This window comes from Thalassophryne amazonica, chromosome 14 (assembly GCF_902500255.1).
Source record: "Thalassophryne amazonica chromosome 14, fThaAma1.1, whole genome shotgun sequence".
NCBI classification, from domain to species: Eukaryota; Metazoa; Chordata; class Actinopteri; order Batrachoidiformes; family Batrachoididae; genus Thalassophryne; species Thalassophryne amazonica.
Genome location: NC_047116.1, coordinates 76,215,749 through 76,234,262, shown reverse-complemented (window position 1 = coordinate 76,234,262; position 18,514 = coordinate 76,215,749). Strand labels below are relative to the sequence as shown.

The following is an 18,514-nucleotide window of genomic DNA, read 5'->3' as shown; positions in this document are numbered from 1 at the left end:
GTTGCACTGCGTGAGGAAAATGGTGGTTACATCAGTTTCTGACCACTGCCCTAGTAAAGCAAAACTGCACATTTCAGAGTGGTCCTTTATTGTGGCCAGCCTAAGGCACAGCTGTGCAATAATCATGCTGTCTAATCAGCATCTTGATAGACCACACCTGTGAGGTGGGAAGGATTATCTCAGCAAACGAAAAGAGCTCACAAACACAGATTTAGATTTGCGAACAATTTTTGAGAGAAATAGGTCTTTTGTGTACATAGAAAAGGTTTTAGATCTTTGAGTTCAGCTCATGAAAATGGGACCAAAAACAAAAGCATTGCATTTATATTTTTGGTCAGTGTGTATAGATGATTTACCACCCCCTGCTAGAATGGCATGTGAGTCCAGAATGTAAATATCAATGTCTATTGTTCAGTGTTGTTAGCTAATGTACGTGTCATCTCTAAAAATATTAATCTTATCAATGTTAGGTTTTGGCACCTTTCATCCCTGACCCAAAGTATATAAGCATACCAAACGGCAAATGTCAGCTCTCCACAGTTTGCGAATGATCAAAATTTTGGTCTTTTCTGCAATCTGCTGTAAGCAGGTGCTTTTAACTTCACAGAGACTGTGGCAGAAGACATTAAAAGCAATACACATTTCAGTCATGGCACCAACATGACACTTAACTGACTAAACTAACTATAAAAACACAATAAATCAATAACACTAACAACACTGTTAAACTAACATCAGCCACAATAACAACATTTAAAACTTCAAGACCAAACTCCTATGGTGCATTGCAGCACAACATCCAGTGATGACTGGTTAGCTTTCTGTTTTTACAGTATTCATCCTTGACCCAAAATACATAAGAATACCAAAGAACAAATGTCGGCTCTCCCTGGTTTCACCGTGATTACCCACGCAAGCACACAGAGGCACTTGGCTGTTATAATAGATTAAAAAACATCGTTGTTGGAGCTGGGTTGAAGACATCATAACTGAATGAATAAACACAGAATGGAACATTTATCAAAATATTTATTTTTGGCTAAAATACAAAATAAAACTGAGCAGTGGAGCATCCCGGTTTGGATAAGGAAACTTCCGATCCTTCATAGCTGTGCACAGGTAATGTGCCCAGGCCCCACTTGGCCAATCTGTACTACAACCCCAATTCCATTGAAGTTGGGACATTGTGTAAAATGTAAATAAAAACAGAATACAATGATTTGCAAATGCTCTTCAACCTATATTCAACTGAATACACCACAAAGATAAGATATTTAATATTCAAACTGATAAACTTTATTGTTTTTGTTCAAATAGTTGCTCATTTTGAAATGGGTGCCTGCAACATGCTTCAGAAAAGTTGGGACAGTGGTATGTCTACCACGGTGTTGCATCACCTTTCCTTCTAACAACACTCAGTAAGTGTTTGGGAACTGACACTAATTGTTGAAGCTTTGCAGGTGGAATTCTTTCTCATTCTTGCTTCATGTACAACTTCAGTTGTTCAACAGTCCGGTGTCTCCATTGTCGTATTTTGCGCTTCATAATGCGCCACACATTTTCAATGGGCAACAGGTCTGGACTGCAGGCAGGCCAGTCTAGTACCCGCACTCTTTTACTACAAAGCCATGCTGTGGTAACACGTGCAGAATGTGGCTTGGCATTGTCTTGCTGAAATAAGCAGGGACGTCTCTGGAAAAGACCTTGCTTGGATGGCAGCATGTGTTGCTCCAAAACCTTTCAGCATTGATGGTGCCATCACAGATGTGTAAGTTCTCCATTCCATGGGCACTAACACACCCACATACCATCACAGATGCTGGCTTTTGAACTTTGCGGTGGTAACAATCTGGATGGTCTTTTTCCTCTTTTGTCATGACGTCCATGATTTCCAAAAACAATTTGAAATGTGGACTCATCAGACCACAGCACACTTTTCCACTTTGGGTCTGTCCATTTCAAATGAGCTTGGGCCCAGAGAAGGTGGCGGTGTTTCTGGATGTTGCTGATGTATGGCTTTTGCTTTGCATGGTAGAGTTTTAACTTGCACTTGTAGATGTAGTGACGAACTGTGTTAACTGACAAAGGTTTTCTGAAGTGTTTCTGACGCCATGCGGTAAGATCCTTTACACAATGATCTCTGTATTTAATGCAGTGCATTCAATGTTGGTTTTCGGCCTTTCCATTTATGTGTAGAAAGTTCTTCAGATTCTCTGAATCTTCTGATTATATTATGGACTGTAGATGATGGAATCCCTAAATTTCTTGCAACTGAACATTGAGAAACATTGTTCTTGAACTGTTGGACTATTTTTTTTTTTCACGCAGTTGTTCAAAAAGTGGTGATCCTCACCCCATCTTTTCTTGTGAACGGCTGAGCCTTTTGGGGATGCTCCTTTTTATACCCAATCATGACACTCACCTGTTTCCAATTAACTTGTTCACCTGTGGAATGTTCCAAACAGGTGTTCTTTGAGCATTCATCAACTTTCCCAGTCTTTTGTTGCCACTGTCCCAGCTTTTTTGAAACGTGTTGCAGGCATCCATTTCAAAATGAGCAAATATTTGAACAAAAACAAAAAAGTTTATCAGTTTGAAAATTAAATATCTTGTCTTTGTTGTGTATTCAATTGAATATAGGCTGAAGAGGATTTGTAAATCATTGTATTCTGTTTTTATTTACATTTCACACAACGTCCCAACTTCATTGGAATTGGGGTTGTCAATACTGGAGCACAAACTATTCAGGCAGATACAGGATTTTATTTACATCAATTTTGAAGAAATACACAGTATAGCACTCTATGGTGAATCTGCATTGAGTAGACACTCTTAGTTTCATAGTGGAGGAGAGCAGTGAAGGATGTTCTTTCACCAAAACAGACCATACCTCGGCTTTCATCTCCGAGGCAATTTGTAGCTAAACTTTCAGGTCTTCTTTTTAAGAAAATTCTCTTTTATACCACTTCATCATGAAGCTGTTTAACTGGTGATGCAAAATGCAAAGCTTGCACTGTGCACAATTTCCCCAATCACAGCCACTTAAGTCTATAACTTCTTCTGAATTGTCTGGGTGGCTTTCCTCACTCTTCTCCTTCTTGCACAGTCACTCAGTTTTTGACAACTGTCTACTCCATGTACATTTACCATAGAGTGCCATGCTGTTTTTTTCTTCATAATTGATGTAAATAAAGTCCAAGACACATTCAGTGGCAGCTTTACCATGAGAGCGTCTTCCACAACTACCACAAAAGACTCCAAGCTGTCATTGATGTTAAAGGGAGTAATACATTGTATTAAGAACAGGGGTGTGTAAGCTTTTGATCAGAGTCATTTGGGTAGTTTCTGCTGTCATTATGATTTAAAAAGAGTAAACACAGCTGTTTAACTATAAATGGCTTCACCAAACCACTAACCATGAGTGGAAAAAAAAGGGTTTTGTGTTTTCATTCATATTCTCTGAAAACAACAAAAATTCTGCCAGGGTGTGTAAACTTTTGAGCACGACTGTATATACAGGCAGCCCTGATTAACTGATTCCATCTGCAGAAAGTGATGTTAATCAGTGAAATCACCTGGTGGAGCGGATGGTTGCAAAGAAAACCTGCACCTTCTCGGCCCTTTCTGGAATTAATTTGAGACCTCTGTTCTACAGAGTTTGGTTAGTTTGTTCAGAATTTGTGTAATATGTTTTCATGCCTCTAGGCCAGACAGTGGAGCTGTTGGAGCGACCGAGTGAGCAGCCTGGATGGAGTTTGGTCCGGACCACAGATCGCAGCCCACCGCAAGAGGGGCTGGTTCCCAGCTCTGCACTGTGCATGTCACACTCCCGCTCCAGTGTTGAAATGGACAGTTTTTTTAGTTCGGGAAAAGGTAGGAATAATCAATGACTTATTGATGTTTTTGTTTTTCCTCTGTGATTTAGGGTTTAAACATGAGCTTGAGTTACGCTGAAAATGTTATTGCTGTGTTGAAAAAGGTTGCTAATGTTGCATGACAATGTTTCATAGCGTGTGTTTATTATTATTGTTGTTGTTGTTTTTATATAGCTGTAATATTTTAAATTGAACTGCCTATTGTGGTTGTGCACATAGTAGTGTAGTAGCCAGCCCTATATGTCCTGTACAAGATTCAGAAATGGTAATTACTGTAAACTTTTTTTTGTTGTTGTTGAAATGTGTTGTACATGCCCCACAAAGCAAAATGAGCTTGGTTGCTACTTGTGCAGCATGGAGCCACATACTCTTGAATTTTCAGAACTTTTCAATTTTCATTATTTATGACATACATTGGCATGTAATAACACTTTTTGGGTGTTTTCGAGGGTGGGAAATCCATTTTTACAGGATTAAGAGTCAACATGTAGGTAAAATGTCAGGTGCTGATTTCCTCTATTTTTGCAAATTGTAACACTTTATTTTCTGAAATGTTTATACCCATTTTTAACATAAAAGGACAACCTGAGCTAAGTACAACATAAAGCAATTTTCTTACTGTTGGTAAAAATCCATCGAGGCTTTGGTTTGATTGGTGCTAGGGTTGAGCCACATACTCGTTTCAGACGAATATCCGGCACAGATAAAGCAATTTTGACGAGTACGAGCATGATACGAGTAAGACCCATCAATATCTGTGCTTGTGCTGAAGGCTAAGCCTCACTTAGCCTCATTGGCTAAGTGACTGTCTTCACGCGTTGTGATTGGCCAGTCACAAACAGCGCCCACCCCTCCCTACACAGACATGTCTCTCTGCAGACTCTTGCACACACACAGACACGGCCTGATCTCTCTCTCTCTCTCTCTCTCTCTCTCTCTCTCTCTCTCTCTCTCTGTGTGTGCTTGGGTGGATTCTACTTCACGTTGCTCTCTCAGTACTGCTTAAGTTTTCTTCAGCTCACCTCTGTTTCAGTTTGTGTGATATTTAAAGTTACTTGGTGAACTTGTTTCATGTCGTATGCGGTACTTTTGACAAGACAGACCTGAAAACGGCTCCGGTCGGGTTTTTTTTTTTTAACCGTATGCTTGCTCTTAGTTTGGCTGATGATATAAAGTTAGTTGGAAAACTTTGCTTGTACTGAATGTGGTGCTTTTGAGAAGAGTACAGTGAACAGGGCTGACATATCATTTCCCTGTTTACCATCACTGGATGTTTGCATAAATCACCACGTTCACACAGATCATTAAAAAATAAACAGTCTTACAGACCACTTACACACATACACACATATAGCTGAACACACAAAGGCCTATATTAATATTTTTATTGAATATGGCTGCATGCAATATCTGACACTTTCTCACTGCAGTTGGTCAGTTGAACAACCTCTCTTCCTCTCACACACTCAGTCATACACACATGCATACACAGACACACCTTAATCAATAGTGTTTAACTTTGTGTGTAAAAAAATGTCAAGGTTAGGTAGTAAAAATAAATGAATAATTGAAAAACAAAAATAAATCAGTTTGATCATAAAATTAAAAAAAGAAAGTTGTGTTGCGTATGACAACTGTTTTAGATGCATACTTAGTAGGTCATAATTTCCTACTACATTGAATGTCTATTCTGTTATTCATTTCAATTTCAATTTATTTTCATTTATATAGCGCCAAATCACAACAGAGTTGCCTCTAAGCGCTTCACACAGGTAAGGTCTAACCTTACCAACCCCCAGAGCAACAGTGGTAAGGAAAAACTCCCTCTGAGGAAGAAACCTCAAGCAGACCAGACTCAAAGGGGTGACCCTCTGCTTGGGCCATGCTACAAACATAAATTACAGAACAATTCACGGACGAATATACAAGAAATGCTATTGGCGCACAGGATGGTGGTGTTGGCTGATGGCCAACTGGTGGTTGGCTCTCACTGCGGTATTGTATCACTTCCTGTTCCGGAGCACAGCGGTGTTTTGCTGTATCTGTTAGCTGTTTAATCTGTGCAGTTAGATTGATCTAGATAACTAGATAACGATTTGTTTCACAGTGTAATCTTCACATGCCTTAACTAACGCATTCCCTCTGCTGAATCACCTCTAAATTATTTACACATTATTCACTTTGTGTGTTTTTAGGAATCCGCTAGCTTAGCACAGCTACTAGCTCTTAGCCAGTTTAGCATGGTGGCTTCTCTCCCGCACTTTTCTGCTCTGGGTGTGAAATGTTTAGTTATTCCTCGGCCTCCTTTAGCAGTAATGGTACTTGTAATAAGTGTAGCTTATTCGTAGCTTTGGAGGCCAGGCTGGGCGAATTGGAGACTCGGCTCCGCACTTTGGAAAATCCTACAGCTAGCCAGCCCCCTGTAGTCGGTGCGGACCAAGGTAGCTTAGCCGCCGTTAGTTCCCCTCCAGCAGATCCCGAGCAGCCGGGAAAGCAGGTCGGCTGGGTGACTGTGAGGAAGAAGCGTAGTCCTAAACAGAAGCCCCGTGTACACCGCCAACCCGTTCACATTTCTTACCGTTTTTCCCCACTCGGCGACACACCCGCCGAGGAACAGACTCTGGTTATTGGCGACTCTGTTTTGAGAAATGTGAATTTAGCGACACCAGCAATCATAGTCAAATGTCTTCCGGGGGCCACAACAGGCGACATTGAAGGAAATTTGAAACTGCTGGCTAAGGCTAAGCGTAAATTTGGTAAGATTGTAATTCACGTCAGCAGTAATGACACCCGGTTACGCCAATCGGAGGTCACTAAAATTAACATTGAATCGGTGTGTAACTTTGCAAAAACAATGTCGGACTCTGTAGTTTTCTCTGGGCCCCTCCCCAATCGGACCGGGAGTGACATGTTTAGCCGCATGTTCTCCCTGAATTGCTGGCTGTCTGAGTGGTGTCCAAAAAATGAGGTGGGCTTCATAGATAATTGGCAAAGCTTCTGGGGAAAACCTGGTCTTGTTAGGAGAGACGGCATCCATCCCACTTTGGATGGAGCAGCTCTCATCTCTAGAAATCTGGCCAATTTTATTAAATCCTCCAAACTGTGACTAACCAGGGTTGGGACCAGGAAGGAGAGTCGTAGTCTTACACACCTCTCTGCAGCTTCTCTCCCCCTACCATCCCCCCAATACCCCATCCCCGTAGAGACTGTGCCTGCTCCCAGACCAGACCTACAGCAGGATGAATATGTTAGTTTAAATGAGTCAACACCCCCGAGTCACACTAACTGCCAGAACGCTCGCAGCACGGGTCGAGGAGGAGGATTAGCAGCAATATTCCACTCCAGCTTATTAATTAATCAAAAACCCAGACAGAGCTTTAATTCATTTGAAAGCTTGACTCTTAGTCTTGTCCATCCAAATTGGAAGTCCCAAAAACCAGTTTTATTTGTTGTTATCTATCGTCCACCTGGTCGTTACTGTGAGTTTCTGTCTGAATTTTCGGACCTTTTGTCTGACTTAGTGCTTAGCTCAGATAACATAATTATAGTGGGCGATTTTAACATCCACACAGATGCTGAGAATGACAGTCTCAACACTGCATTTAATCTATTGTTAGACTCGATTGGCTTTGCTCAAAATGTAAATGAGTCCACCCACCACTTCAATCATACCTTAGATCTTGTTCTGACTTGTGGTATGGAAATTGAAGACTTAACAGTATTCCCTGAAAACCCCCTTCTGTCTGATCATTTCTTAATAACATTTACTTTAATGGACTACCCAGCAGTGGGGAATAAGTTTCATTACAGTAGAAGTCTTTCTGAAAGCCCTGTAACTATGTTTAAGGATATGATTCCTTCTTTATGTTCTCCAATGCCATATACCAACACAGGGCAGAGTAGCTACCTAAACTCTGAGTGAGATAGATTGTCTCGTCAATAGTTTTACATCCTCATTGAGGACAACTTTGGATGCTGTAGCTCCTCTGAAAAAGAGAGCCTTAAATCAGAAGTGCCTGACTCCGTGGTATAATTCACAAACTCGCAGCTTAAAGCAGATAACCCGTAAGTTGGAGAGGAAATGGCGTCTCACTAATTTAGAAGATCTTCACTTAGCCTGGAAAAAGTAAAAAAGCCCTCCGTAAAGCTAGGACATCTTACTACTCATCACTTATTGAAGAAAATAAGAACAACCCCAGGTTTCTTTTCAGCACTGTAGCCAGGCTGACAAAGAGTCAGAGCTCTACTGAGCCGAGTATTCCTTTAACTTTAACTAGTAATGACTTCATGACTTTCTTTGCTAATAAAATTTTAACTATTAGAGAAAAAATTACTCATAACCATCCCAAAGACGTATCGTTATCTTTGGCTGCTTTCAGTGATGCCGGTATTTGGTTAGACTCTTTCTCTCAGATTGTTCTGTCTGAGTTATTTTCATTAGTTACTTCCTCCAAACCATCAACATGTCTATTAGACCCCATTCCTACGAGGCTGCTCAAGGAAGCCCTACCATTAATTAATGCTTCGATCTTAAATATGATCAGTCTATCTTTATTAGTTGGCTATGTACCACAGGCTTTTAAGGTGGCAGTAATTAAACCATTACTTAAAAAGCCATCACTTGACCCAGCTATCTTAGCTAATTATAGGCCAATCTCCAACCTTCCTTTTCTCTCAAAAATTCTTGAAAGGGTAGTTGTAAAACAGCTAACTGATCATCTGCAGAGGAATGGTCTATTTGAAGAGTTTCAGTCAGGTTTTAGAATTCATCATAGTACAGAAACAGCATTAGTGAAGGTTACAAATGATCTTCTTTTGGCCTCAGACAGTGGACTCATCTCTGTGCTTGTCCTGTTAGACCTCAGTGCTGCTTTTAATACTGTTGACCATAAAATTTTATTACAGAGATTAGAGCATGCCATAGGTATTAAAGGCACTGCGCCCGTGGTGGTTTGAATCATATTTATCTAATAGATTACAATTTGTTCATGTAAATTGGGAATCTTCTTCAGAGACTAAGGTTAATTATGGAGTTCCACAAGGTTCTGTGCTAGGACCAATTTTATTCACTTTATACATGCTTCCCTTAGGCAGTATTATTAGACAGCATTGCTTAAATTTTCATTGTTACGCAGATGATACCCAGCTTTATCTATCCATGAAGCCAGAGGACACACACCAATTAGCTAAACTGCAGGATTGTCTTCCAGACATAAAGGCATGGATGACCTCTAATTTCCTGCTTTTAATCTCAGATAAAACTGAAGTTATTGTACTTGGCCCCACAAATCTTTGAAACATGGTGTCTAACCAGATCCTTACTCTGGATGGCATTACCCTGACAGTCATTTTTGATCAGGATATGTCCTTCAATGCGCATATTAAGCAAATATGTAGGACTGCTTTTTTGCATTTGCGAAATATCTCTAAAATTAGAACGGTCTTGTCTCAGTGTGATGCTGAAAAACTAATTCATGCATTTATTTCCTCTAGGCTGGACTATTGTAATTCATCATTATCAGGTTGTCCTAAAAGTTCCCTGAAAATCCTTCAGTTAATTCAAAATGCTGCAGCTAGAATACTGACGGGGACTAGAAGGAGAGAGCATATTTCACCCATATTGGCCTCTCTTCATTGGCTTCCTGTTAATTCTAGAATAGAATTTAAAGTTCTTCTTCTTACTTATAAGGTTTTGAATAATCAGGTCCCATCTTATCTTAGGGACCTCTTAGTACCATATCACCCCAATAGAGCGCTTCGCTGTCAGACTGCAGGCTTACTTGTAGTTCCTAGGGTTTTTAAGAGTAGAATGGGAGGCAGAGCATTCAGCTTTCAGGCTCCTCTCCTGTGGAACCAGCTCCCAATTCAGATTTAAAGCTCTCTTTTTCAGAGGAGCTACAGCATCCAAAGTTGTCTTCAATGAGGATGTAAAACTATTGACGAGATACTCTATCTCACTTACAGAGTTTAGGTAGCTACTCTGCACTGTGTTGGTATATGGCATTAGAGAACATAAAGAAGGAATCATATCCTTAAACCTAGTTACAGCGCTTTCTGAAAGACCTCTAGTGTAATGAAACTTATTCCCCACTGCTGGGTAGTCCATCAGAGTAAATGTAAATGTTATTAAGAAATGATCAGACAGAAGGGAGTTTTCAGGGAATACTGTTAAGTCTTCTATTTCCATACCATAAGTCAGAACAAGATCTAAGATATGATTAAAGTGGTGGGTGGACTCATTTACATTTTGAGCAAAGCCAATAGAGTCTAATAATAGATTAAATGCAGTGTTGAGGCTGTCATTCTCAGCATCTGTGTGGATGTTAAAATCGCCCACTATAATTATCTTATCTGAGCTAAGCACTAAGTCAGACAAAAGGTCTGAAAATTCACAGAGAAACTCACAGTAACGACCAGGTGGACGATAGATAATAACAAATAAAACTGGTTTTTGGGACTTCCAATTTGGATGGACAAGACTAAGAGTCAAGCTTTCAAATGAATTAAAGCTCTGTCTGGGTTTTTGATTAATTAATAAGCTGGAATGGAAGATTGCTGCTAATCCTCCGCCCCGGCCCGTGCTACGAGCATTCTGACGGTTAGTGTGACTCGGGGGTGTTGACTCATTTAAACTAACATATTCATCCTGCTGTAACCAGGTTTCTGTAAGGCAGAATAAATCAATATGTTGATCAATTATTATATCATTTACCAACAGGGACTTAGAAGAGAGAGACCTAATGTTTAATAGACCACATTTAACTGTTTTAGTCTGTGGTGGAGTTGAAGGTGCTATATTATTTTTTCTTTTTGAATCTTTATGCTTAAATAGATTTTTGCTGGTTATTCACGGTTTGGAGGATTTAAGAAAATTGGCCAGATTTCTAGAAATGAGAGCTGCTCCATCCAAAGTGGGATGGATGCCGTGTCTCCTAACAAGACCAGGTTTTCCCCAGAAGCTTTGCCAATTATCTATGAAGCCCACCTCATTTTTTGGACACCACTCAGACAGCCAGCAATTCAAGGAGAACATGCGGCTAAACATGTCACTCCCGGTCCGATTGGGGAGGCTTTCAGGCTCCTGTCTTGTGGAACTAGCTCCCAATTCGGATCAGAGAGATAGACACCCTCTCTACTTTTAAGATTAGGCTTAAAACTTTCCTTTTTACTAAAGCTTATAGTTAGGGCTGGATCAGGTGACCCTGAACCATCCCTTAGTTATGCTGCTATAGACTTAGACTGCTGGGGGGGTTCCCATGATGCACTGAGTGTTTCTTACTCTTTTTGCTCTGTATGCACCACTCTGCATTTAATCATTAGTGATTGGTCTCTGCTCCCCTCCACAGCATGTCTTTTTCCTGGTTCTCTCCCTCAGCCCCAACCAGTCCCAGCAGAAGACTGCCCCTCCCTGAGCCTGGTTCTGCTGGAGGTTTCTTCCTGTTAAAAGGGACTTTTTCCTTTCCACTGTCGCCAAGTGCTTGCTCACAGGGGGTTGTTTGGACCGTTGGGGTTTTTCCATAATTATTGTATGGGTTTTGCCTTACAATATAAAGCACCTTGGGGCAACTGTTTGTTGTGATTTGGCGCTATATAAATAAAATTGATTTGATTTGACAGGAGGATCGCCAACACGAATACAACTCCTATCTCTGGATGGAGCTGCACCTTAAACAGAGAAAAAACAGAATCAGGCATCAGAAAGACAAAAAATACTGTATAATTTGCCAGCATTAAACAACAAGAAAACAGAGAAATACTAAGGTGATCGTCGGCCACTAGCCCTAAACTTCACTAAAAGACACAGAATTTAGGTAAAGTTGAGGCCGCGGCCCCCTCCAATTACTAATAAATGAATTAAGAGTAAAAAGCGTAAAACAAAACTGTACCAGTATGCTAGCCATATGAAAGGGAAAATAAGTGTGTCTTAAGTCTCGACTTGAAAGTCTCCACAGAATCTGACTGTTTTATTGACGCAGGGAGATCATTCCACAGAATAGGGGCATGATAAGAGAAAACTCTGTGACCCGCAGACTTCTTATTCACCTTAGGGACACAAAGCAGTCCTGCACCCTGAGAACGTAAAGCTCGGGCCGGTACGTAAAGTTTAATTAGGTCAGCTTGGTAGGGAGGTGCCAGTCCATGAATAATTTTATAGGTTAGTAGCAGAACCTTAATATCTGATCTCACTGGGACAGGAAGCCAGTGAACGGATGCCAAAATGGGTGTAATGTGGTCGATCTTTCTGCTTCGTGTCAAAAGTCTGGCTGCAGCATTTTGAACCAATTGGAGACCCCTAATGCTAGACTGCGGTAAACCAGAAAAAAGAACATTGCAGTAGTCCAATCTTGAAGAGATAAATGCATGGATCACGGTCTCGGCATCAGCCATAGACAGGATGGGATGAATCTTCGCTATATTTCACAGGTGGAAGAAAGCTGTCCCCCTTTCTAATGTGGAGGCCAAAGGACAACGAAGGATCAAAAATTACCCCAAGGTTCCTTACTTTGTCAGTGTGATGTATGACACACGAGCCGAGGCTGAGTGTTAACTGGTCAAATTGATGCCGATTTCTCACTTGACCAAGAACCATCATTTCAGTCTTATCAGAGTTTAACCCTTTATCTACGGCGATGGCGCCCACGCCATATTTTCCATATGCATTTTTTTTTTTACTTTAACTCCGCCATAGTTTGTCCAATCTGAATAATTCAAAGTGCATTGTTAAGCTAACACCAAGGGCTTTCCAATGATATATGGTGTATTACGGTAAACGTAAGCCTGTGACATCATCACGCAGAGGAAAAACAGTTCACACTAGTGCACCGCTGATTCTCATTACCGTAAGTTCTCATCTAAGCCCTCAATCTGAAAATTTTCAACACTGACAGCAAGCAAGAACCCGTGCTTTCCAACAGTATGCTATATGTTGCATATATTACGGTAAAGTGCGTTCGGTGACTTTTGAAACAAGGGAAAAGTATGAAAAAGAGCGCAAAAGTGACAGAAAAGTACAGAGACAGACAGCAAACATAAATGTAGTAATTTTTGAGGAAAAGGCAGGGTGTTAGTGTTGTGAAGGTGTGTGTGCGTGTTTGTGTGGGTGTGATGCTCCATCAGGCACAAACCACTGCCCGGTGCCAACAAGCAGTGGAAATCCAACTTGCCAACGATCCACAAAGGGGCAGTGTTCTTGCAAGGTTTGCAAGAGGTCAACCTGCTGGATGTGTAAACTTTGTAAAATTGGCCTCTGTCTTCAGCCAGACAGAAACTGTTACAAACAGTACCACACTGACAATGGACTGATATAGTTTAGATCTAATTTTGATTCTTGGTTATATAGCTGTACATAGTTTGACACTTTATTGTTTTATTCATATTGTATAATTTTGCACAAAATGAGTGATTAAATGAGTGATTTATTGCACATTTTAATAATACAGATAATTGATATATTTATGTATAGTTTTGCACTTTGTTGTTATTCATATTGTTTGGTTCTGCACTTTAAAATTGGTTACTTTTTGCATATTTTCGCCTTGTAAAAAGTTTACTTTTGCACTGTTTCTGCACTGTTTCTGAGTTCTAGACACACAGAATTAATTATTTTGATTGTAAACACGTACAGCTTCCTGTTAAAAATGTGAAATCCAAACTTCCTTTACATAATCATTTTTCACTAAAAAACTGAAAAAAAAAATCAAGTTCGTTTTTGTGGTTTTTTTTCTCATTTTAAATGCTAAAACCTATAAATAATGTGTATAAATAGTTAATCAAGTGTAATATAATTGAAATTCAGGTACTCTTGGAAAAGGGTACCAAAGCACACAAACATAGAACATTATTTCTTAATTTTATTGCTATAATAAAAAATTATAACCAATCGTCCATTTATAGCCTCAGTAGGTAAAGGGTTAAAAGTAGGAAGTTTCTAGACATCCAATTTCTCACTGCTGCAAGGTAATCTTCTAAGGATTTTATGTGAATGAGATTACCAGCAGTTATTGGCATGTGTAACTGAGTATCATCTGCATGGCAGTGAAAGGTTATCCCAAAACGCCGCAATATGTGCCCAAGAGGTGCTATATAAAGGGAGAAAAGCAGGGGGCCTAAGACAGACCCCTGTGGAACCCCAAATTCCATGTCACTAAGGTTAGAGGTAGTGTTACTGTACAAAACACAGTGAGAACGACTGGTCAAGTATGACGTCAGCCATGCAAGGGCACTGCCAGTAATCCCAAAATGATTTTCCAGCCTATCAAGTAGAATATGATGATCCACTGTATCAAATGCAGCACTGAGATCTAACAGCAACAGAATCGTAGTGGTGTCCGAATCCATTGCAAGCAGAAGATCATTCACCACTTTAGTGAGAGCCGTCTCTGTGGAATAATATTTTCTAAAAGCAGACTGCAGTGGCTCAAAGAGATTATTCTCAGTAAGATAGTCTACGAGCTGCCGTGACACCACTTTTTCCAGAATTTTTGAGAAAAATGATAGATTTGATATCGGTCGATAGTTGGTCAAGATTAGGTTTCTTAAGTAATGGTTTAATCACTGCAGATTTTAAACATTTAGGAACAGATTCAGAAGTTAAAGAAAGATTAATAATTTCCAGCACAGTCGGCCCAAGAGTGGGCCACAGGTCCTTAAACAGTTTTGTTGGTATAGGATCAAATAAACAGGTTGTGCTTTTTGTTGACATTATGAGTTTTGTCAGCATGCCTAGTGAGATACTGTCAAATTCTGTAAATCTAGGTAATACCTCAGTAGTGGCACCCACATCAATAGCAGGGTGTAGTGGCTGGATTAAGGCATGCCGGGATATGTTTAACCTGATGTCTTCTATTTTCTTCTCAAAGTAATCCAGGAAATCTTGTGCTGTAAAAGGAGCACGAACTACAGGTGGTTGTCCATGAATAAGTGTTGCCACCGTGTCGAACAAGAACTTTGAGTTATGCTTGTTTTTGTTGATCAAATCAGAGTAGTAAGTCCGCTTTGTAGCCAATAATACATGCTTATAGTCTAAGATATCATCACGCCACGCAAGGTGAAATACTTCTAATTTCGAACGGTGCCATTTCCATTCTAGACCTCTTGCTTTATGCTTGAGGTCGCGCAGATAATCATTTATTCACTAATACACTTAAGAATACTCATGTTCTGAGTTTAGAAACAAAACTCGTTCTGTAAAATAGCTCCTTTACTATTGTGACCAAAAACATTGAATTTTAATATTGAGGCTGTTCTGTAAATATTCATTCATACAATTAAAAATATTCATGTTCTGAGTTCATAAAAACCTTGTTCTGTAAATAGTTCTCTTTTGTGATAAAAATATTTATTTGAATCTCAATTTTGAGGCTGTTCTGTAAACAGTTTTCAAATAGACAATAAATATAGCAACTTCTGATCAATCCATATCAATTTCAATTTCAGTCTTAAATAATGTACTGATTTAAGCCCCACCCATTTCGGGTTAAACCACGCCCCGCCCACTATGAGTACAAATATGGATACAGATAATTTAGATGGTTGAACAGGTACAGATATAGATAGTGGTGTACTCACTCATCACTACTTAGTGCCCTGTTGTATCTACTGTCACTTGCTACACTTAAATTGTAACGTAAATTCTTGAATTTACTGTGTGACTAGGAACAAATGCATAAAAGAAACAAAACTTTGTTTTTGAAATCATGTGAATAAATTGTGTATTTTAGCAATTCAGCACATACACTTCTGCTTATTAACTGATTGACTTGCAATTAGTGCCATTTGGATTATATTACTCTACTGGTTCAAACAAACCAATCTGGACCAAATGCAGCTATCCTGTATTTCAGTTCAGTTGCAGCTGTTTAAAATTTCAAAACACACATTGTAACGTTTTGTTTGTGATCTGTATTGACTTCTGCTGGTAACATGGATAAATGCTATGTCCTTCTGATATGAAGATAACTTGTGTATATTGTATATATATTTTTTTGTTTTTCCACTTTTTTAATCAAATATTCCAGTGGACCAGCAATCTGCAGCAGCCACTAGACCAAACATTACATCAACTAGAATGAAATTATTCAGACCAGATTATAGCTGCATTTTATTTATTAAAAAGATAGCTATGGTGTTGTCTCTGTGCTTGCGGCAGTAACTAAGTAGATTTTCTCGAGTACAATACTAAAGTATAAATTTGTCATCAGTGTTGGTCTCTTCTGACACGTTACACCTCTTTTTACTTTACAGATTACGATTAAGAAAATGCAATTATGATGAAAATTACATTATATCAGAATTGCTTTATTGGTCCACAGGGGACATTTACAAGCTACCTAGCTTCTGCAACAGCTCCTGCAGAGGACCCAAACTTCTCTTTCCTGGGACACATTAGCCACCTCTGACTGGGGGATACTGAGGTGTTCCAGGCCAGTGTGGAGATATAATCTCTTCACCTAGTCCTTGCTCTTCCCCAGAGTCTCCTCCCATCTGGACGTGCTTGGAACAGGGGGCATCCTTAACAGAAGTCCAGACCACCTCAGCTGGCTCCTCTCAATGCGAAGGAGCAGCGGATCTACTCCGAGCTCCTCACGGATGACCAAGCTTCTCACCTTATCTCTAAGGGAGACACCAGTCACCTTCCTGAGGAAACCCATTTCGGCCACTAGTACCTGCAATGTAGTTCTTTTGGTGTTGACCCAAGTCTCCTGACCATAGGTGAGAGTAAGAACAAAGATTGACCAGTAGATTGAGAGCTTCGCCTTTTTGCTCAGCTCCCTTTTCATCACAGCAGTATGGTGGAACGCATGCAACGCCGTCCCTACTGCTCTGATTCTCTGGCCATTCTCATGCCCCATTGTCCCCTCACTCATGAACAAGGCCCTGAGGTACTTGAAGTCCTTCACTTGGGGCAAGACTTCATTCCCTACTCGGAGTAGGCAGTACATTGGTTTCCTGCTGAGAACCATGTCTTCAGATTTAGAGGTCCTGATCCTCATCTCTCGGCTGCGAACCAATCTAGTGAGTGCTGCAGGTCCCAGGCTGATAAAGCCAACAGGACCACATCATCTGCAAAAAAAGAGTGATGAGTCCCTGACCCCACCAAACTGAAGATCCTCCTCGCTCAAACTATGCCTTGATATCCTGTCTATGAATATCACACAGGATTGGTGACAAGGCATGGCCCTGACGGAGGCCAATCCCCACCAGAAACAAGCCTGACTTACTGCTGAGAACCCAAACACAGTTCTCGCTTTGTGACTACAGAGATTGTACATAGTACCTAGTTCCTAGCTTCTAGTAATGTATTAAATGTAAATTAATTAATTGAAATTGGCAATAAATTTACCAGGCTCAACAGTGAAACAATTTACACATGAATGCGTCAAAAGTTGCAGTCCAATGATACATAATTAGTGGGCTCTTTGTGTATTGAGCACTTTGATTTGTGAGAGAACGTAATCAGCATGCTTAAATTCTGACCTGTAAATGTTTTCTACAGGCATCACTAGAAATATGACACAGATCATATCATTGGGGCCGAAGCCTATCACAGCGGTCATTGGGTGAAAGGCGGGGTACAACCTGAACAGGTCACCAGTCTGTTGCATTGCTGAGACATAGAGACAGACAAACACATTCACAGCTACGAGCAATTTAGAGACTACACTTACATCTGAAAAATATTCATACTTATTTTGGGGTCATTTAAATCTTTGCTACAAAATCCATCCATTTTCAGTACCTGTTTACTCCAGTTAAGGGTCACGAGGGGGCTGTAGCTTATCCCATCCCAGCAGTCATAGGGCATGAGGTGGGATATACCCTGGACAGGACGCCAGTCTGTCACAGCGCCACATATAGACAAACAAACACAATCACACCCGCATGCACACGGGCAATCAATTTAAAGATTCTGTTCCACCAAGCCTGCATGTCTTTGGAAGTTGGAGGAAGCTGGAGCACCTGGAGGGACCCTATGCAAATACGTGGAAACAATGCAAATTCCACGCAGAAAGGCCACAGGTAAATGATCCTAAGACCTTCTCACTGTGAGTCAACACTGAACCGCTAAGCCAGTGTCACCCATGCTGTACCCCAGAGGATTCATTTTTGTGTTTTAACAAATACAGTGCTCTCAGTTGATCAAAAATATATTAATAAGCCTCAAACTTTAATGTTTAACAAAGAAAAGGTGAGTTTTGGCTTTCTCAGTGGAATATATATATATATATATACAAACAAATTTTCTCATCTAACTTACTCATTCATTTTTTGAGTAAATATAACAAATAAACAACTTAAGATTAACAAAACACAAAGGACTACTTTGTGTCCCTATGGTGAATAAGAATTCTGCAGGTCAGAGGGCTTTCTCTTATCGTGCCCCTGTTCTGTCGAATGATCTCCCTGCGTCAATGAAACAGTCAGATTCTGTGGAGATTTTCAAGTCCAGACTTAAGACACACTTATTTTCCCTTTCATATGGCTAGCATACTGGTACAGTTTTGTTTCACGCTTTTTACTCTTTTAATTCATTTATTAGTAATTGGAGCGGGCTGCGGCCTCAACTTTACCTAAATTCTGTGTCTTTTAGTGAAGTTTAGGGCTAGTGGCCGGCGATCACCTTAGTATTTCTCTGTTTT

General features: G+C 40.2%; 1 protein-coding gene across 2 annotated transcripts in view; it reads left to right on the top strand.

Annotated features, from left to right (window-relative positions):
- kalrna (kalirin RhoGEF kinase a) overlaps positions 1-18,514 on the top strand; it is a 609,141-nt gene that overhangs the window by 406,194 nt on the left and 184,433 nt on the right. For both annotated transcript variants that reach the window (XM_034186645.1, XM_034186644.1), the window contains exon 40: positions 3,706-3,873. In XM_034186645.1, coding sequence (XP_034042536.1) covers positions 3,706-3,873 — 168 coding nt within the window. The remainder of the gene's footprint in view (positions 1-3,705; positions 3,874-18,514) is intronic.